This window comes from Anguilla rostrata, chromosome 2, assembly GCF_018555375.3.
Source record: "Anguilla rostrata isolate EN2019 chromosome 2, ASM1855537v3, whole genome shotgun sequence".
Classification (NCBI taxonomy): domain Eukaryota; kingdom Metazoa; phylum Chordata; class Actinopteri; order Anguilliformes; family Anguillidae; genus Anguilla; species Anguilla rostrata.
In genome coordinates, this window is record NC_057934.1 from 5,045,390 (window position 1) to 5,067,241 (window position 21,852).

At 48.1% G+C, this 21,852-nt stretch overlaps 1 protein-coding gene and 1 long non-coding RNA gene across 2 annotated transcripts; one reads left to right on the forward strand and one right to left on the reverse strand.

Moving 5' to 3' along the window:
* Positions 1-1,242: 1,242 nt before the first annotated feature.
* Positions 1,243-6,190, reverse strand: LOC135244249 (uncharacterized). The gene is made up of 3 exons (XR_010326920.1): positions 5,179-6,190; positions 3,682-3,912; positions 1,243-2,464 (listed from the first exon to the last, which is right to left on the reverse strand). It is a non-coding gene; the product is annotated as an uncharacterized LOC135244249 (long non-coding RNA).
* actr2a (actin related protein 2a) lies at positions 3,688-21,852 on the forward strand. The gene is made up of 9 exons (XM_064316554.1): positions 3,688-3,822; positions 7,215-7,325; positions 12,137-12,352; positions 14,208-14,280; positions 14,772-14,908; positions 15,379-15,528; positions 18,164-18,309; positions 18,962-19,094; positions 20,075-21,852. The coding sequence occupies exons 1-9, from the start codon at positions 3,775-3,777 to the stop codon at positions 20,243-20,245; spliced, it is 1,185 nt and encodes a 394-aa protein (XP_064172624.1). The 5' UTR covers positions 3,688-3,774; the 3' UTR covers positions 20,246-21,852.

The window sequence follows — 21,852 nt, forward strand, 5'->3', positions numbered from 1 at the left end:
CCATGCCCAATAGGTCGATTAGAACAAAGAGAATGTGAGCGTGATATATGGTTGGGGCTTTTAAAATTCGCCAGAAACAAGAAACAATGAAGTCATTTACCAAAAAAATAAAAAAAATAAAAAAATCCCAGTTATCGTGTTTAGGACTTTTTGCTAATTATTTAATTTCCACATTATTAACAATATATAAAAATGTGAAGGCTGTTATTTGTATGCAAAATATAAATGTTTAGTTTCTCAGTCTTGGAGGAAAATAAGCAAACACTGTCCACAGATTCCTCACTGAAGCTCTAGAAAACATCCCCAGATGTCTCGTTGAGGGGACTCGCCGCTTAAGTAAAACCGTTATGAGTGAAGCAGTGAAGTCATAGATAGATTGTGTACTCATAACTAAAGGCTCAGTTCACAACTCCCTGTTGCCCCAGTGGACCAAGTGGAAGAAAGGTGACCGACCTTCCACAGTGGACCTTGCCAGTACAACACTTGCTAGTTGACGCTTGCCTGTACATTTTTATACCCCTAGAATACAAACTGCGATAAGCCAAACTCATGTGGTATCGATGACTCTGAAAGAGAGACGGGGAGCACGAGACAACAAATACGAATCATGCTAATTATTATTTTTTACAGATAAATGTCATTGCCTTGAACATGGATTTTGCAGTTTGCCTGGGAATGCCTGTTGGAGACATTGGCCATGGGGGACAGCAGTGTGTGTGTGTGTGTGTGTGTTACTATCCCTCAGTGTCTAACCACTCCATTCTCTTCCTGGAGGACAGGCTTGGTCTGCAGCTGCTCTGTAACCCAGAATTCCTGGCAGACACCCTTCCTACCAGCATTTATCCGCTTCCTAAAACAATACAAAATGGCCTCCTGGCTGTTTCCAGCCACTGCAGAGGCTATAAAAAGGGAAAGAAAACAGGGAGGACAAAGAAAAATGACTGATTGACACTAGTCACTATCAAGCCACAGGGCACTGTGTGTACTGACATATGTGGTTTGACCCACTCTTTACTTTCTGATTTTCAGAGATCAATACAGAGAAAGCTAGTTTACAGCTGATTAAATAGAAGCAGTAGCCATTACAAAAACACATCACTACAACTAACATCAGCTGATCAGCAAAACAGCAGCTTTGGGTTCATGTGTATTAGACAACCAATGTACAAAGCATCCGAAGGGGGCGGTCCAGGGGTGGGGTGGCAGGCTGGAGCGGAGGACATACAGGGGAGAGACTTTGGGGTGAGTCGGGACAGGGTCCAGTAGCCGCATTTGTGAGAGGGGGAAACAAACAAGAGTTAAGGAAGACCAAGGTAGAAAACAAAGATACAAAGAGTAGAATGGGAAACATATAACCCCCACCAGGAGTTTACTGTGCATAATGACTAGTACAGAGACATTACATTGCTGGCATTTAGCATTTAGCTCTTATCCAGAGTGACTTACACAACTGTTTACATAGCATTTTACATTGTATCCAATTACACAGCTGGATATATACTGAGGCAATGCAGGTTAAGTACCTTGCTCAAGGGTACAAGGGCAGTGCCAAACCCAGGAACTGAACCTATGACCTTTAGGTTACAAGACCAGCTCCATACCCCAAGAGAGTACATGTGAAAAAGGGGTCACTGTCGAGAGATGACAGTCAGCTAAGTTTGTCGCCTCATAATACACCATGCCTGCACGTTTCTCCAGCTCTGTGTCTAGACTACATTTATTTGCATCTAAAGGCCAAATCAGAATATGAGACCAGAGGCCCTGCCGCACAGGACTGAATCACTTTGTGTCCCAACACATCTTTAGTGATGTCAGGTTATGACTCATCCTCCAAAAAAGAAGGCTGTGGACCCAGGAGGCGCAAAACCAGCTCAAGCTCCCCTGAAATACAGAGAGGATGGGAAGGAGTTTTGGAAAGAAAGAAAATTCAGTGATGTTTTATATGTGCAGCTGCCCTGTTGTGATGCCAATTCAATCAAATGGGCCTTGACACACTCTACTAGGTAAATTGTATGTATTATTACGTAAACAGCAAAACAGTGACACTCGAGTTTCCAGTCCAAAGACATGGAGCCCAGCAACTACAGATAAAAACTAGACTGCCTGGCTAACTCTAGCACATTTACAAGAATGTTATTAATGCATATTGTCCCTTTTACACAGATTAAATGCAGAAGCACGACACTCTTTTTTATGTTCATATGTACATTTTGTGCATTTTCCCCCACATCTATTAATACAACTGGATTATTATAGAAACAATCCAGATGAACCATATTGCATAAGAGTACAAGGGGAGTTCCTCATCTCAGAACTGAGCTTTCTGCAACCTTCTTATTAGTTCCTGAAATACTACAGTAAATTGCTACCTCTCAAATCCATACCTCCCCTCCACCTCCCGCCCTCCTTTTTTCTTGGCCTCTTTTTATCCGCCTCTATTGTTTTTGTGGAACACAGTAGATCTCTGAAAATATGTGGAATGCGGCAAGAGGGTCAGGTTAATATCGAGATTTAAGTAGGACAAGAAGAAAAAAAAGAAGAAGAAACAAAAAGAAACAGGCTTTGGATTTTGTCGTTTAACCTCCTGCCGCAGCACAGACTTGGCAAATCTATGAAATGTTTGCTTTCAAACACACATAATCTCATCTAAATCAATAATTTGAAAAAAAGAAGAAGGGTGGACTGGCTTGCATAAACAGGATTTAGGTCTGTGCAAACGTTCAGGCAACAGGGCCTGAGTGTGAATGATAACTGACTTGCAAAACCAGTTTCCCTTTCCTGCATTATTAAACAGCTTACAGGGACTGACAACTGATAGGCAGTGTTCATTGCTTGTTCTGTGTTCACCTGCTGCAGGCGAAGGTATGCTGTATTATCGGGTATTATATTTTAAAACCGTTAGGGAAATGAATCAAAGAAATGTGCATGATAAGAGACAGTACATTCAGTCCAAATCACTAAAAAGAGGTTGTAGTGATTGTTGTTTGACACAAGGGGGCAATATAGAATACCTAATATTATCAATTCTTCCTGAATTTAATATTATATTGTCAGTGTTTATTATTATATATTATTATAACATTTAGTGTACTATTTCATATTTAATATAATAACAATAATAATAATAATAATAATAATTATTATTATTATTTAACGGTATTGAACAGTAATATGATACCAGTAGATTCGTGAGATTTAGCTACAAAAAAAATAATCGTGAAAATGGCAATACTACCACATGGCTGTCCGACTACAGATTATAAATTTAACGGCGTTTTCAGTTTTCTGGTGCTCATTCTTAAGTGGGCGAGCCCTACCCACCCTGTCAAAAGTAAACCTACTCTGGTTCATTATCAGCTGCCTGGTAAAACCAAAGCTGTTGTTTCCATGCTAATCTCCTCATTTACGAGCTATTCTTGTTGCATTGACTGAAAGGCACACACGCCCTTTTTCGTGGACGTGCGGAGGACCTGTCTTTGCTAATCTCAAGAAAGGGGCCTGATGTTTCAACACGGCTGTAAATCACATATTACCAATGGATGCATCCGCTGTCACTCTTTGCAGCTGTCAAATAGAAACACCCCTTAAAGACATCTACCCTTACAATTGGCCATATTTTGTGTCCATATTCTAGTAGGTCGGCAGCAAGGTGGAGGATATGTGGTCACGTGTCAGACATACCGGAAGAAACCCTTTCCGGGAGCCGGGGTAGCGATTTCCGGCTTGCTGAAGAAAGTTGAGCAGGAGAGGTCTGCAGGTTCTTGGATTCCGAAAATGGACAGTCAAGGAAGGAAAGTGGTGGTTTGTGACAATGGAACCGGGGTAGGTTTGAAGACGGAACGCCCGAATTCACCGATCGTCGTCCGTCCCGTTTTTTTCCAGGATGCATACTGCTGATGTAAAACAGATTATCTGAAACAGGAAGTAGCATTCGTGCTAGCTGCCAGCTAGCAAGCTAACTGGGTGGGTAGGCAAAGGAATGTGTGTCTGTCAGACTGTCAATTATGTTTTCATTAGCAAAGGGGACTCATGCTACATTAATATAATTGGATAATGCGAGGTGCATTACATTTCGGTTATTTAACGCCAATAGAATATTCAACTCGGTTTTACTGTATGAAAATACACGCCGATTTATTGCATCGGTATCAGCTCGGGTTGGCATTGTCAATGTTGTAGCTAGCTAAAGATAGCTAACATTAGCAAGTCAGCTGTTTTTATGAATGTAGCAAGCTAGCTGTAGTCATTGTATAGTCAAAAGTCATCCTCTGGCCTGCAACTGAAGTTTGATGAAATTACAACGTTATCAGTTTAAACCTCGGGAGTGGTTCCTGCTCTCAGTCATAAAACGCTACTATTGATGCCTTTTTAGCCAGCTAAGTAGCTGGATCACTGAACGACAAGTGACCCTGCCTCCTGCTGCCACTTGGAGTGCATCGAAGCATGCAAAGCGACAAAGCGAGGCACACATCTCTTTGTAAAAAGCGTCAGGCAGATATTTATGTGGAAGGCGACGCAACTTGGTGTAGAGTTCCGGGTAGTGGTTTTAAATCGGTTAAAATGACCCACTTGCCAGTAATGGGAACGTTAGCTAGCAAGCTAAAGAAGTCCCTGCCCCTCCTGCGCCCTCTAGGTCGGCTGAATTGTCCTCCTCTGACACCTGTGTTCTGTCGCCGTGTAGTATTAAGCAGTTTTAAGAACTATGACTGGATATGGTTCTCCCTGGAACCGACCACTACCTCCACCTCCTACAAACCTATTGTTTAAAAATGCTCATGTAAACGCCATGCATTCACTTTCAAAGGGTGCTGTGTCATCCCCGCCGATTTGTTTATTATAATTTTCGAGGTAATTTAGGCCAATTGAGGTCCTGGCAGACGTGACAACTATATTCTTGTTTTAGCAAACGTGCGGCTAGTTTTCCACATGTAATCTATATTAGCATTTGAGTTGAAATACCAAATGCTCGTTGAATTGAAGATCTTAAAGAGAGTCAAATTATTTAAATATTTGCGTTTAATTAAATATTTGCGTTTAAAAACATCCCATAGGAACGGGAGAATCTCAGCTCCCGTTAACGGAAGCAGCACGTGCGGCGGCTCTTTCATTCAGTTACAGACTCACAGAGCCGTCTCAGTGCAGCCGTTTTTTTCTCCTGTTGAGCTGTTTGCACTTTACCTTGCAAGGAGAGGAAAGCTGAGACTACGTAGACCGGAGGATGTTTAATTTTGCACGAGCGGCAGAAAAGTTCGCTTGGCCGATGAGTCAGAACGGAAGTGAGATCACCGCCCAGACCGCAGGCTGAAGCTACGGAACCTTTATGGCGTCTCTGAGACAAAGGGGGAGAAAAAGTAGAGCCGGTGCCCTGCCAAGTGTGTCTGAAAATGTTCCGTGCACTTTGCCGAAACCGGTTAAACATGGCCCCTGGGTACTTTCCATCTTCTTTTGCTTTTAAACCTAATTCCCACGTTCATTTTTAATTCTGTTAAATAGCCTCGCTTCTCAGACTGATTATACACAACCAGTATGAATAATCAAATTAATAGGAAGTGTTGCATCCTGGAGAAGCTTAATTTATGGTTTCTGAATACTTGACACTTGGCATGCAAATTGGCTACAAAATGTGTTCCCAGTCCTTATTTTAAAGCACTAGGTTTGAATCATTGAAGACCCAGGCGTTCCCTCTGGGGTTCAAGTTATCTTGGCCTGGTGGAGAAAGACAGTGACAGACGAGCGCCTTGTCCTTTAAAATCAGTGTGACCGTATAGCTCGCCTTTTCACCGTTTCTTTGCTTAGACTCCGGCCCAACTAGTTGTAGCTGACAAAACGAGGTCCCTGTTCAGTCTATGCGGGCCCACGAGACTGGTTGAACTTCAGATGTACCTGTTGGGACAGGTCTCCTCCACTTTCCTGTTTTTTTTTCTTTCTTCTTTTTTTTTCTGTGTGTAACGGCCATATTCTGACTCTGTGATTAGCAGTCTACAGAGCATGCCCGGTGTGGCAATGAAGTGCTGATTGGTCAAGAGCTGCTCTGATTTGGTTGTTTTTGCTGCAACATTCCGCTACATCCTGCTACGCTGTGATCAGTGACAGTATGGAGGGGCAAGGCAGCACTTGTGAGAGCAAGCCAGTTTTCAGTGGAGTTATGAGTTGGACCCGTCCAGAGATTTCCACAGGAAGCCCTGTCACTGAAAGATTTAATATTTTAGCGAAGGTTGTTTATCCTTTTACATTCTCCTTCTATGTTCTTACGCGTTGATGTTCTTGGGATTAGTATTTTTTTTTTATCCTCCTTTGTTTATCTGTGTCGAAGGCCATGCTGGGTTTCTCTAAGGAAATAAAACCCACTGAAACTTCTTGGTTGAAATAATTACTAAGCATTAATAAATCTACCGTGTTAGAAACATGCCCTTGGTTTATGCTTGATGTCTTCATCTAAGCACTACTCTGGGTTTTGAGGTTTATGAGGGCCCAAGAATGTGCTTTGTCAGAGAGTGGCCTTGCTGCCCCTGTGACTGTGTGCAGCTGCGAGTATGATTTAAATTTAACATTTCTGTGAACGATTTTGCACAGGATGTGCACCAGACTGTTACAGTCGACAGCACACTTTCTGAAATAGCCCTGTTCGGCTTTTTGGAGGGGGTTGTAACGTTACTAAAATTGAGTCCAGAGACACTCAGGTCTGTGTTCATCTGTTTCCATCAGATACTGTGCAAGAGGAATCCAGCAAATTACATAAGATTTCAGTGCTCCTAACCAACTTTTTTACATTTAGCCTCGTGGTTTGCACAGGCTATGGTTCTATCATTTATACAATCAGATAAAAAATAAAAATTTTTTTTTTTTTTTTTTTTTACTGCTACTCAGGTTAAGCACCTCGAAAAGTGCCTTACCTGGGACTCAAACCTGCAAGCTCTGAATTGTCAGCCCAGTTCCCTAACCACTACACTATGCCACAGCTGCCCAACCCTGTTCCTGGAGATCTAGCGTCCTGCAGTTTTCATTTGAACCATAATTTGGTACACCTTTTTATACCGGTTAGCTGCTCAACAAGATCTCTGGCTGTTGAATGAGGTGGGCTCGGTCAGGGTCATTAGTGAAAACCTACACGGTAGAGCCGGAAGCATCCTGTACGGAATGACCGTTAGGTCAGTCCTCGGACGAAATGTTTCCAGAGCTCCTCTCACGGGGTCCCTCTCTTCCCCCCTCCCCAGTTTGTGAAGTGCGGCTATGCGGGCTCCAACTTCCCCGAGCACATCTTCCCCGCGCTGGTGGGCCGGCCCATAATCCGCTCCACCGCCAAAGTGGGCAACATCGAGATCAAGGTAAGGCGTTCCCCCCCCCCCCCCCCTTACGCCACCCCCCTGGCTACGGTCAGCACAAAGGCCGAGGCTTCTCTCCTGTTTCCAAACTGCTTCCCCTGCCTTTTCTCCCCCCACTTCTTTTTTGCCTCCTCTGACAAAATTCTGAAGTTCCACTTCCTTGTCATAGCGAACGGTAGCTGCCCGTGCTTCTTCTCTTAGACTGGCCATCTGGTGATGATGCAAGAGAACCTGCTAACAGTCTGTCATGTCCACAGAGAGGAAACACACTGCTCGTCTGACGATTGCACTTTGTCTCACAACATTATTTTTTGTTAATTTTTCCTTTTTTTCCTTGAGCGTTTTAAAAGTGCTCACATCTGCGTTGAAGGCGGGTTATTTTCAGGTGGGCGTCCGCGTCTAAGGGTTCGAGTGACTGCTTCCTGTTCACACCAGGTTTGGCGCTTGCACATCAAAAGTAAACGGCTAAAGGAAGCAGCGTTTTTTCTGTAAGGTTTTGTTGATTTTGCTCCTGATTTTCTTCCTGATACCTGCTGTAATCAGGGCGCCATTTTGGATCAAATGAATTATTAACCAGCCCCTTTTTGTTAGTACCACGGCTGCTGCTTTTTCCATTCTCTCGTTGATTTTTAAAATGTTTTGCTATAATGTGCACTGATAGGAGACAAACATGCTACTTCCTGGGGAGATGACTTTGCTCAGTAGTTGAATGTACTTTGAATATTACATAGTCTATTAATAAAAACAAAAACAAAACCATTATTACCATTTTTGTTTTCAACAGGACCAACCTTATTAACCCCTTAAGGTGTGAGATCACAAATATGTGATTGGAATGTTCTTAGCCAAACATTCTAATGCTGATGTCACAATCGCCACTGGTAACTGAAACCAATGGAGTTCTAGAACGCTGACTTAGAATTCTGGGGAAAAAAAGAAACATTTTTTCTAAAAAACCTACTCTTCAGAGGATAGAATGACAGCAGCGCCAAGCTTGAGTGCATCAGAGACCGGAAGCGCGTAGTTTGTGCGTCGTGTGCTTCTGGTGCCGCTCTGGCGCATGCAGGCTGAGTGCTGCGGCCCGCCACCGTTTCCCAGGAGGCCCTGGGCTTCGGCTCTGCGTCCACACTGCTTCCTCTCTGACCTTCTGCTTTTTCCTTCTCTTCCTCCTTCCTCTTTCTTTCTCCTGTTGAAGTAGAATAACAAAAAGATGGTAAGTGCGGCCTGGTGTGTGACTTTAACCCCTTCCTCTCATGTGCCTAGCCCAAGGAGCGTGGTGCTGTGCTTGGTCTTCCATTAATAAAGCATTCTTTTCTTCATGTCAGTTTGTTTTTGATTTGCGTTTGAGTTTTTACGTTTTTTTCATTGTTCCTCTTCTCTCCTGTTTGCCCTGGTGAAAGAATTGTCTTTTTTTTGTTTGTGTTTTTGCCTGGCTAATCCATTCTGACAGAGCGCTCTTTCTCTGGTTGGCAATGCGCTTGTCCACAGAGGTGGACAGTGATTTGGAGTGCAGTGTCTGTCATGAATTCAGAGACCGAGGAATGCCGAATGCACTGCTTACATTTTGACACGCAATCCATTTGTACGGCTGGACACGTTACGGAAGGAATCAAGGTTACGTGCCTTGCTCAAGGGTCCAACTGGCTGTGCCTCACCTGGGAATTAAACCTGCAATCTCTGAGTTATAAGTCAAGTTCTGTAGTACAGTACAGTACTATACTGCCATCCACTTTGCCCAACATACACTGTACTATCCTACAGTGCCATCAAACTCACTTCAAAAAATGGCTGCTACCACCAAGAATAAACAGTCCGAGTTTATTCCTTAGTACCAGTTATGAGTTTAGTACTAGTTGAGTGCAAGCACCATTTCTGTATTTCGGCTTTTACACGTTAGGTGTTTTATCGTGTCTGGCGCCTTTAAGCTACTATAGCTGCTTTTACGACTGCCTGCAAGCTGCTGTGAGCTGCCGGCATCTAGCAAGTCAGAAACATTCAGAACAACTGATAATCGCATAAACTAAAATGGCACCCCAGCTGCTGTTTGTTACCCTGGTCTGCTTCATGTACCTGGTGCCTGTGGAATTAGCTGATGCGTGGGCACGCTAGCTTTTCATGGCACGTACAATGCCTCCCTGATTATTAAGGCAAACTGTGCGCGTTCTGCTCTGATCTCTCTGCCTTCTCAGATGGATTTAGCAGAAGGAAGGATGAATAGGGGAAGCTGCAGGGTTTTATTTAGCGCGGGCGGCTGGCCCTATATTTAGTGAAGGTTCTTCTTGTCTGAAGGTCGAAGAACCTCCGAACATGTCTTTTTTAGGGCAGTGTTTCGGTTACACCAAAATGTCTGCAGAGGTCTTTTCCTGTTGCCTTAGCCTCTGCAGGTCAAACATTTTCTTGCCACACCCAAGTAGGCATTCGATAAAGGTTAATCTAGTGCCAGGTAGTTATAATCTGTGCCCAATGTACTTCTTAGTCACAGGGCAGACACTTTTTTCCCTCTCTCACAGTGTCTTTATAAGCATTATTTGCACTCCAGTATCTGTCTGTAAACTCTGCATATATATATGGAACTGATCGGAAGGCAGTACCGCTGACTCATTTCTGGTGCCCACTTGTGATGTCATTGGGCGTCCTGCCAGTTCCTTTCAGAAGATAATTTCGGCAAATGTGGAATGAACTGCCTCAGGAGTCGAGTCTGTCGCCTCCTTCCTTTGTCATTGAAAGTGAAGAGAGGTTATTTTGTTAAGGAAATCGGAAGCTGTATCGTTTTCGGTCTCCGTCCCTCTGATGACGACCGCAGAGGCGGTCTCCGATCTCGCCGGGAGGTGAAGTCTGCGTGCTGAAGTCGCGGGCCCAGGACGTGTGTCGGACGGTTGACTTTAGCCACAGACGCTGCTCTTTGAAATCGCTGGGGAACAGCGAGCCAGTGGTCCATCGAAGCCGAGGGGCACGTAGGCGGTCTGTCTCACAAACACACTCATACATTAGGCTACATTTTACATTACGGGCATTTAGCATGACGCTCTTATCCAGAGCGACTTACACAACTTTTACATAGCATTTTACATTGTATCCATTTATACAGCTGGATATATACTGAAGCAATTTCGGTTAAGTACCTTGCTCAAGGGTACAACGGCAGTGTCCTTACCCAGGAATCGAACCTGCGACCTTTCGGTTACAGGCCCAGTTCCTTACCCACTGTGCTACACTCCCTCATGCGCGCGGGCTATAATCACACCAGCACACTCAGCTCCGTGGCATGGCTTCAAGGGGATTTCAGGTTTTCAGGGGTCAGTCCTCTTTCAGTTCAGTCAGTTCAGGAAATGAAATGCATTTGCATTTGAATTTGAATTTGCAAATGCTCACAAATGTTTTATGAGGATTCCTCAGTTCCTTTCCTGAACTGAAACTGAAAAGGAATTGAACTGGGCTGTGTTGGATTGTACTGTCTCACTGCAATGAATTCCCCAGTAGAAGTGTGGTACAGTGGGATCTCTGAGAAAGTTCTTTATTTTGGCATTTGTTGATGGTGATTTATTAAGATTGAGGTGATAAGCCAGAGAACTGCATGGTACGAGCACAAAGGCTTCTCATACTATTGGAGGATTTAAAAAAAGTAAGCAAATCGCATCCTTGAACCAAGTGACTTTGGACTCTGCAGTGACTGTTACTAACGGTACACAATGCATGGAGATGTCCTGGCCGTGCATGCTGGGTAAACTGCTGATTCAGAGCTTGTCTGCCGTGTCTGCACCCACCGTGGAGCCGCAATGGCCGACCACCCAGTCGTCTCTCTGTCAGTGCTGGATGCGGATCACTGAAAGCAATGGCCTGTTTGTGCGACTGGGCACAGGGAAGTGTGTGCATTCCCTGTGCAATCTTGTGGGTGGCCGAACGTCTGCTTTGAGAAGGGCTGCTCTTGTGTGACCTCAAAGAGGTGTGATTGTTTAGTTTCAGTTAACCATTACAGTTTCACCCCCCCCCCCACCTTAAACAACAAAAAAAAGAACCCAAGGTAGTCCACTGCCATTCAGCGACAGAAGAAAAACACTTTCTCTAAAGCTTGCGCTGTATGATATGTCACTTAGCTCCGCCCCCTTTCTCCACTGATTGGAGAGGAAGCCAGTGCCCCTGTTGATTGACAGTTGACCTGTAATGTCCCGCCTGTACCTGAGCTCTCTCCTTTATGGTATTCCATTTGGGACTTTACCCCCCCTCCCCCACTGCTCCGGAACCCCATGACCCCCAGACAGTGACCCAGTATTGTAATTTGGGTGATGCATGACCTGTCGTGCCAGTATTGACCGTGTTACCCAGCGCACTCCCAGTCAATCTCCACTCGAGCCACGCTCCACTTGTCTGTCAAACGTATCCCCCCCCCCGGTTATATCTCTCCCATGATTCATAGGGTGAGCGAAATCAGAGGCCTGGATTCAGTCCATGTATGTTCTTATCTAACTCACAATTAAATAGCGTTGCCTTTAAAAAAAAAAAAAAATGTTCTTAAGCACGTCAGGCTGTGTTTGTGATGAAATAAAAGGCAACTTGCATTTCATTGTGAATCAGAGTTAAGGACAAAATGTTGATTGAATCCAGGCCAAGTTCTGTTTTTAGTAATCGGCCGATCTTGGACAAAAGACTTCTGTGGATGTTTTATCTGTTTCATCCACTCAGAAATGATCTCCTTAGTCCCGCAGCTCGGTACAAATCTACCGGACGCTTGATGATCATTCGCGGGCCAAAGCTTATGGTCTGTCACCGAAAGCGTTTGGCCTTAACCTTTGACCTTTGACCCTTGACCCCCTCAGGACCTGATGGTGGGGGATGAGGCGAGCGAGCTGCGGTCCATGCTGGAGGTGAACTACCCGATGGAGAACGGCATCGTGCGGAACTGGGACGACATGAAGCACCTGTGGGACTACACCTTCGGGCCCGAGAAGCTCAACATCGAATCGCGCAACTGCAAGATCCTGCTCACCGAGCCTCCCATGAACCCCACCAAGAACCGCGAGAAGATCATCGAGGTGCGTCCGCGTGCGTGCGGGGGGGGGGGTGACACGGGGTGGGGCGGGGCGGGGCGTGGTGGTCCTCCATCCTAGTGATATAAAAACCTGGTGCATTTTAGGAATATAAGCTGTAGGAAAATATATGTAACTTTGTGGCCATGCTTGAGAAGTGTCAAAATGGCTACACTGAACTGTCCTTGTTGGACTAGCTCCATGCCAGTCCATGTTATTTCCTGTAGTGCGCACAGTAAATGTGTGTTAAAATGTTATACAGCTGTGCCATGGCTGCATGACAGGGGTTATTCGATCCTGACATTGCAGACTCCTGGCTATAGTGCATTAACAGGTTTTCAGGGTCAATTCAAATCTAACAGAATCCCAAAGAGGAATCGAATTCTACTCTCTCAGTGCAAGCTGCGCCATATTTCACAGTTTATTTAACAGCGAACATTCCGAGGTTTTGTCTGTATGACAGACTGAACCACTTTCAGCGCTCAGGAACAATCAGCTCCGATGATGTCACAGTTAAGCCCGGCGACAGCGGTGATGTAACATCCCCTAGCAGCGGGACGTGTTTTGTCAGGTTTTTGCTTTTGGAGCGGCGTACCTGCCCGACAGGGTGGAGGGCTTTTTCCAGAGTGTCAGCTTTCTGGGCGGTCTGGTTCCCTCAGTTCGCTCGCTGTTCAAAATTCGGTTTTGCTCGAGCGGCGCGACAAAACAAAAACGCGCGTTCGTACGCTCGGCGAAGCGCGGACAAGCGTCAACAGGAAGCCGAGAGTCGAGGGGAGAGCTGGTCGATGAGCGCGACCGATCGCGTAGCTGATTAGCGAGCAGCGCGGCTAACAGTCTCTCTCTGTCACGAGGCGTCTCCTGACAGAAGTGCTAGTGTGGGGGGGGGGGGGGGGGGGGGGGGGCTGAAAGAGGCGCAGGCGGCATTCGGGCGCACACAGGGGGCTCTTCAGTTCGCCGCCGGGCCCTGCGCGTAGCGAGCGTAGCGGATTCGTTTTCCGAGGCTCCCCCGCTGCCAGAAGCGTAAAGTAAAAAAACCCGACAAGGCGGCGATTGTGCCGTCGCTCTGAAACGGCGGCGGTCAGCGAGCTTCGCCCACCTGCCTGCGCTGGACGATTTTATTCGCTGCAGCGTTGTCTGAAGGTTATGAATGGGTCCTTTGGACGTTTTTATTCGCTGCAGTGTTGTCTGAAGGTTATGAATGGGTCCTTTGGACGTTTTTATTCGCTGCAGTGTTGTCTGAAGGTTATGAATGGGTCCTTTGGACGTTTGTATTCGCTGCAGCGTTGTCTGAAGGTTATGAATGGGCCATTCTTGGTTGGTCCGCTGTGGGCGTCGCCAAGCTGCATGGGCGTCGCCTGAGCTTGTGGGCCAGACTTTGATAACCGTAACCCCTTCCTGGGCTTCCTGGGCACTGTTTCGGTTGGGCCTGCCCCCCATTCCTGGGCCAGTCAGGGTAAAGGAACGGGGCGTGGTCCAAATCAGGGTCCTGTTTGCTTCACAGGCACAGAGAGATGGCGGTATGCGGCCTGATCTCCCACAGCTGGAGCCACGGTTCCTCGTTACCGTTCGGCTGATCTGGGATCAGCTCTCTCCAGGATATATCCCAACCTGTCCATCATGAGCCGAAAGCAAAAACTGAACCTGGATCAGCCCTACGAAACCCTAAGTGAACTCTTACAGGGCACATATGGTCCCTATTGGAGTCATATGTACTCTGTTTAGAGTTGAATTAACGACGCTTGATATTTTAGTGCGTGCGCATGGGTTGTTTCGGTCTCCATGGTTACGCGGTGTCAGTTTTTGGACTTGGTGCTAACGTTAACGTCTCTTCCCCCCTACCCTTCCCCCTCTTCCCCTCCAGGTAATGTTCGAGACGTATCAGTTCTCTGGGGTTTACATTGCTATCCAGGCTGTTCTCACGCTCTACGCCCAAGGTAGGTCACCTGTCCTCCAGGCACTGCTCGCTCGTGACAAAGTCCCAGAAATATTCCCATGTTTCTGCAGGAAGAACTGATGGCCAGTGTTTGAGACTTCTGTTTTTGGTGTCGTGTTTCTACTTCAATGCTCACATATTTATGTGCAAAGCTGCATAATTGTTTTTTTCATGAATGAGCATACCTGTGCGTGATATCAACTGTTTAAACAATCGAGGGCGTTGCCAAGTGTTTAGACGCCAACTTTGACACGTTCTGCGCCCTTGAGTCAGAATGTGTGACATTTCAAAAGATGAAGTGCACCACCTAGTGGCCATATGCTTTTATGGCGCCTTATATGAACGTATTTGGTAATTGATACCAGGTTTTTAACCATTCCTCTCAAGTGACACACCCTGGTCCCGCAGCGTGTATGAAGGTCTCCTGCGACCCTCCTCGCGGTGTTTTTAAAGATGTCCCGTGTAGTGTCTGACCGGCGGGGGTGTGTGCAGGTCTCCTGACGGGCGTGGTGGTGGACTCGGGCGACGGCGTGACCCACATCTGCCCCGTCTATGAGGGCTTCTCCCTGCCCCACCTGACCCGGCGACTGGACATCGCCGGGAGGGACATCACTCGCTACCTCATCAAGGTACGCCCCCCCCACTCCCCCTCCTGCTCGCACACGGGAATTTCGGGAAGTCTGGTGCGTAAATGAGGAAAGATTCAAACGCAGAAGCGGTCTGCTGGCGTAGAACGACCCTGAATTTCAGTCTCTGGCACGGAGATGGGTGAATAAATAAAGATTTAGATTTAAAATGGAATTGCTAGCATGATGTAGTTCTGCTGTGTTGCCTTCTCATTGTTGGACCGACACGGGAGTGGTATCACTTGCTTAAACCAGGAGGAATGTGATTGGATGTCACCGTTGTGTACTGTGGCAGGATCGGTCTCTGCTATTGGCCAGTCATCACTGTAACTCTGTGTAACTGTGATGCTGTGTTACTGCGTGTAACAGTGTGACTGTGTGTACCTGTGTGACTCTGTAACTCTGCGTGACTGTGTGTACCTGTGTGACTCTGTGTGACTCTGTGTAACTCTGTGTAACTCTGTGTGACGCAGCTGCTGTTGCTGAGGGGCTACGCCTTTAACCACTCGGCGGACTTTGAGACGGTGCGCATGATGAAGGAGAAGCTGTGCTACGTGGGCTACAACATCGAGCAGGAGCAGAAGCTGGCGCTGGAGACCACCGTGCTGGTGGAGTCCTACACGGTCAGTCAGCCTCCACTCCGGCTGAGGGGCTCCACGCTCACACACACGTGCACTCTCACACACGCGTGCACTCACACACGCGTGCACTCACACACGCGTGCACTCACACATACATGCACTCACACACACATGCACTCACACACGTGCACTCACACATACATGCACTCACACACGTGCACTCTCACACACGTGCACTCACACACGCGTGCACTCACACATACATGCACACACACACGTGCACTCTCACACGTGTACTCTCACACACGTGCACTAACACATACATGCACACACACATACGTGCACTCACACACGCGTGCACTCACATACACATGCACTCACACACGTGCACTCACACACACGTGCACTAACACATACATGCACACACACACGTGCAGTCACACATACATGCACTCACACATGCATGCACTCACACTCATGCACTCTCACTTACTAACACACACACACACACACACACACACACAGGTCTCTGGGTCCTTAGCTGTTACCACAGGTCAGGGATTCTCGGCCCCTGGTCGACTTGTGTTAAATGGACTCTAGCAGGTTTAATAAAGAACCTGTACAATCGCTTTATTCTTGTATTTTAATTTTTTGTTAAAACAGTAATATTTCCCTGAAGCATGATTAGAGGTCTGACCCGGTGTCTCTGTTCTGTATGAAGGTACTAATAAATTCACTTCTGATTGGCAGACCACTAAGCAATCACGATGCTGGTTGGTTAAAATCTGAATGCGCTGATAATTATGCAATAAACACGGTCTCCAAATAACCAATACCAGATCCTCCTGTTGTGAGCAGTATAATAAATCTGCTTCTTTCAAGATGAAAGACTCGTTTAAAATCTTGAACTGGATAAAATAGGCTCAACGTTGCGGCATTTGTTTTCTTTGGTTGATGATGTTGATTGGACGGAGCCTTTAAGTTCTGGTCCCCCAGGCCTGTCCTTGCAGTGGAGCGTTTGAGTAGCGGGTCTGTTTGGACCTCCGCCCTGCCAGAAGCGGGGAGGTGATTGATCGCTTGGGCGCTTGCTTACAGTGGGCCTTTTAAGCGAAAATGAGCCTGGTCTTCCAGGACCCAGGGGGCTGCCTAGCCCTGCTGTACTAACCCAACACATGGGTGTGTTTAAGAGCAGACTCCTCAACGCTTCGCCCCTCATCTTAAAATAACTTCAAAAACACGTCCCGTTGTTTCCCGAAACAGCAGGAGCTCCAGATGTTCTGAATGAGAAGGAACCCTGTTTGATGTTTAAGGGGCAGCGCTGCCCCCTGGTGGCCCGCAGCGTAGCTGCGCGGAGTGCCTGGCAGCAGGCGCTGTGCGGGAGTTCGCCGGGCTGCGTGTGGCACGGTCTCTGGGGGCATATTGGCGCTAGCGGTGCAGCGCGTGCGGTTTAGCGGTAACTGACCCGCCGGAGAGCTTTCTGCTCAGCGTCTTCTGCCGCTAAGCCCCGCCCCCCCCCCCCCCCTTCGCTTCCTCGATGGCCATTCGCTGTGGGTGATTCACGAGCGCGGGGTGGAATTTTCCACGTTCGGCCTGCTTCTCTTTTCCAGAGCGCACCGAGAGAGAGAGAGAGAGAGAGAGAGACAGGAAACGCAGGAGCGCGGGCGGACAAGGCCGGCTCTGTGGCCGCCGCGGAGCCCTAACCCGGCGCGTGACATCATTTCCTGCGCGCTCGTTCGGGGCGTCCCCCGTACACGCCGTCCCGTCCCGCGTTTCCGCCCTGCCTCTGCGCCCCAGACGTCCTGCCCTCTCAATGGGCCCCTTTATGTGCACCCCCTCAATGCTCCGCCCGGCCGGTCTGGCTGCGCCTCCCTCCCGCGCCGGATTAAGGTGCCGGAGGAGGGGAAGGGGAGGGGCCGCACATCTGCGGTGCGGAGGATTTGTGTTTGGGCTCTCGGTCAGCGCAGCTGACTGGCGTTTGGCTCTGCAGTGATGCGTGTCCACCCGCTGTTAGCCTGGGGATGCTGTTAGCCTGGTCTGGAGCTGTTACTCTCAGGATCCAGCTGAACACGCTCCTGTTCTGCAGCGCTGCAAGGCACCCTGGATAAGAGAGTCCGATAAGCGAGTGTAAAGTAGTGTGTGGTGTTGCGTCACCTTTTTTTGTTCAGCAGGTTTTTTTTCCCCAGGAGAATCACCTTTAAGGTGTGACATCACAAATATGTGATTAGTGTTTTTCGCTGAGCGTTCTAGTGCTGGTGTCACAATCGCTGCTGGTGACTGAAAGCGAAATGGAGTTCTAGAACACTGCCTTTTGATTTTGATAAAATGGAAAACAAAAAGACCTACTCTTCAAAGGGTTAAACACACTGAACTGGTCTCCACTTCAGAAATGCAGATTTTGTTTGACTTCCTGTGCAGCTGCAGGGTTATAGTCCAGGGCCTAGTACAGTATCTCACTGTGCTGATTCAGGATCATGCTTCCCTGTCCAAATAACTTCCATTACAGTACAGTACAGTACATTATAAGTTTAAATACAAATGTGATCCTAGAGCAGCACTAGTTACTTCATGGGTATTGGCGCAGTTTGTTCGACCTGACCATCCCTCGAAAGCCTACCAGGTTGGCCCCCCCTGACCTTGTGCTGACCTTTGACCCCCTACGCCCCTCTCTGCCCCCCAGCTCCCGGACGGCAGGGTCATCAAGGTGGGGGGGGAGAGGTTCGAGGCCCCCGAGGCCCTGTTCCAGCCCCACCTCATCAACGTGGAGGGGGTGGGCGTGGCCGAGCTGCTCTTCAACACCATTCACGCGGCTGACATCGACACCAGGTAACCAGACCCCACCCCCAGACCCCCATCCTACCCAAACCGGACCCTTCTATTTGATAAAGATGCGTGTTGACAAATCGTCTTACCAAATATGAGTACGACTGGATTAAAGTGCTGGGGAGGTATTTATTACACTGTGCAGTAATAATAAACAGCAGTGGGGGGGACGTGGAGGGGGACTCAGTGTGCTCGTTAGAGCTCTTATCGCAGAGAGGAGGGGGTTCCCCCGTGTCCCGGCCAAATTCTCAAACTCTCTCGCTCCTAATTAGGGTTCAAAATGGGGGAATGGGTTCCCGGGAATTTCCCACAAAGAAATAACAAAAAAACGTCACTCTTAATTCTCAGGAACAGGAAAAAAAAAAAACAAACAACCCCCCGCTCCCCCCCCCCCCCCATTTACCAAGGCAGCATTATGATTTAGCCGTGTGCGGTTTTTGTTGTTTAGCTATGAGGTCTTAACTGTGTGCAGAGCTGGATGAGAACAGGAAGATGGAGGTGGGCGGTGCTTGCGTGAAGCTGAGTGTGTGTCTGAGCAGGGCGGAGCCACTCACACCCGTGTGTGTGTGTGTGTGTGTGTGTGTGTGTGGTGCGTGTGTCGGTGTGGTGTGGGGCGGTTGCTGTGTGACCCCCCCTTTCCTCTGCGCTCTCACAGGGCGGAGTTCTACAAGCACATCGTCCTGTCGGGGGGCTCCACCATGTACCCCGGCCTGCCGTCCCGCCTGGAGAGGGAGCTGAAGCAGCTGTACCTGGAGCGCGTGCTCAAGGGCGACGTGGACAAGCTGTCGGTGAGCGAGCGGGGCGAGGCTACTCACACTGAGACTGCTCACGCACTGAGACTACCCACACACTGAGACTGCTGGCACACTGAGACTACCCACACACTGAGACTGCTCTCACACTGAGACTGCTCTCACACTGAGACTGCTCTCACACTGAGACTACTCTCACACTGAGACTACCCACACACTGAGACTGCTCCCACACTGAGACTACTCTCACACTGAGACTACTGGCACACTGAGACCACAGACTACCCACACACTGAGAATGCTCTCACACTGAGACTACTCACACACTGAGACTACTCTCACACTGAGACTACTCACACACTGAGACTACTCTCACACTGAGACTACTCACACACTGAGACTACTCTCACACTGAGACTGCTGGCAGACTGAGACTACTTGCATAGAGTACCAGCATAACTGTACAATCACCAATCCCTCCTGGAGTTGAATTGCCGCAGTAGCACGTACCTGCCACCGGGTGGCGCCAGAGCTCCGTTTCCCCAGCCACATAAATTCCAGCCCCAGACGGCAGGGCGCATCGCGCACACGCTCCCCACGCAGAGCGCGTTCGCGGCGCGGTGGATCGGACGCACGCGACCGGGGCCCGCGGTGGTTTGCAGGGCCGGCCCCGGGCCCCCCGTTTATAATCCGGCCCCTGGCCTGGAAAACCTCATTGGAGCCGGTCTGGCTGTCGCAGCGCTGCGTCTGCGTGATCAGATACAGATTAAACGCGTGTCCGTGCAGCCGGAGCTGCACCAAGAGCAAGCGCGGTGGGGGGGGGGGGGGGCAGGAGGGGCGAGGGGGTCTGATAAACCAGCCCAGCGTCTGTAGGGCCTCGGGACCAGAACGAGGCCCGGCCGGGTTAGCCGCGAGCGTCTGCTAGCGCTTCTCCGGAGGCCCGTGTGAACCTTTTATCGACTTCTCGCTCTAATTCTCGGCTCTCACCCCCGACCTCCTTCCCCCCCCCTTTGCAGAAATTCAAGATCCGGATCGAGGACCCGCCCCGGCGCAAGCACATGGTGTTCCTGGGCGGGGCGGTGCTCGCCGACATCATGAAAGACAAGGACAACTTCTGGCTGACGCGCCAGGAGTACGAGGAGAAGGGGATGCGCGTTCTGGAGAAACTGGGGGTCACCGTCAGATAAACCGGGGACACGCGGCCCCCCTCGGCCTCCCTTCACCCCCCCACCACCCCACCACCCCACCACACACCCATCTGTCCGTCTTCCACCTCTTCTTTTTGTTCTTCTCTCGCTTATTCCTTAGAACCACTCATCCATCGCGAGGAGAAAGAGAGAGAGAGGGAGGAAGGGAGAGAGGGAGGGAGGGAGGGAGGGAGGGGTGTGGCTTTGAGGCGGGGTTTAAGGGGGAGGGGATTGGGAGGGTTCACTTGTGGGCCGGTTGGCGTGGTTACGACGGTTTTTTTTTTTCTTTTTCTTTTTTTCTCCCCGGGAAAGTTTCTATTTTCTGCCCCCCCACTCGTATCTAAATGCCAAAAATAAAATGAAATAAAAAGTTTTTTTAAGTAGAAAGTAAAGGAAGAAAATCCACCTAGAATATGGTTTTGTGATTATTACCTCTGGCCCTGGCGTGCTGGAGGTGCCCCAGTAACGGCTTTCTCTAGGCAAGCTGCTCGCTGTCAGTGTTCTAGCCTTCTCTCTCTCTCTCTCTCTCTCCCTCCTCTTGTCCATTCCTTTGCTTTTTACAGAAATATGTCTTTCTAGGATATTATCTTGTGAGGCACTGTAGGATAAGTGCCCCACTCACCCACACCCAGTGTTGTTGTTTGTTGAGGGGCATGGGGGTGGGAACATTGGTGTTGGTGGGGGTCAGAGGGCATGTGGGTGTGGCCCAGCCGTTCTCTAGTCACATGGTACACCCTTTCCCCGTGGCTGGGCCGGAGCGTACAGTCAGCTTCCTTGACTCTAAATCGATTGGAATTCTCTTAGCTGTGCTCTCGCTGTCCCCTCCCAGTAAGAAGGCATTTCATTCCACGAGGGGGGAACCCGAGAGGCATTCGGTTCCGGTCAGGACATTTTTCTTTTTTTATTTTTTAATGCTGTTTTTTTTATTTTTTATTTTTTGGTGGGAAGGAGGGAGAGGTTTGCTTTCTTTCTGTTAGATACTGAATTGTTTTTTTTTCCTTGTGATTTTTTTTTGTTTGTTTTATTTTATTTTTTTGCGTTTTTATTTTTATAGGATTTTTTTTTTTTTTTTGCAGTGCATTACTTCCATTTTCTCTGCGCAAGAATGTGTAGTCACATGATGTACGATGACCACCGCTCCACACAGAGCTTCGGATAAGTCCTCCCGTTTTACTGAGAATGAATCACCCTGAATGATGACACAGGGGTGTCCTGCTCTTAAATCTAGTGACATTAGTTTTTTTATGTGGCGAGGGAGGGGTGGGGGTGTGGTTGTGGGAGGGGGGGGGGGGGGGGTGGCTATGCGGGGGAAGTGTTTGTAATATTAATAAGGAGTTGATGTCATTAGAGAAGGAGACAGTGTAAAAGCTGTTATTTAAGTTCTTGGGCTCTCATGTGTATATTGGAGTCACTTCATGGTCTGTATGTATATTTTCTTTACCCCCCATAAATGTTCATCCAGTGCCAAGCGCAGTTATTGTAACTGGATTTGTTTTTTTTTTTTTTGGTTTTGTTTTGCTTGTTTTTGTTTGATTCGTTTTTTGGTTTTGTTCATAGCAAAACTGCCTAACGCTGATTTAAATAAAACAAAAGTGATTTATAAATAA

Coding starts and splice junctions, on each gene's coding strand:
- actr2a (XM_064316554.1), top strand. CDS start 3,775: ATGGACAGTCAAGGAAGGAAAGTGGTGGTTTGTGACAATGGAACCGGG. Junction 7,326..12,136: donor TGGGCAACATCGAGATCAAG/GTAAGGCGTTCC, acceptor TGACCCCCTCAG/GACCTGATGGTGGGGGATGA. Junction 12,353..14,207: donor ACCGCGAGAAGATCATCGAG/GTGCGTCCGCGT, acceptor CTTCCCCTCCAG/GTAATGTTCGAGACGTATCA.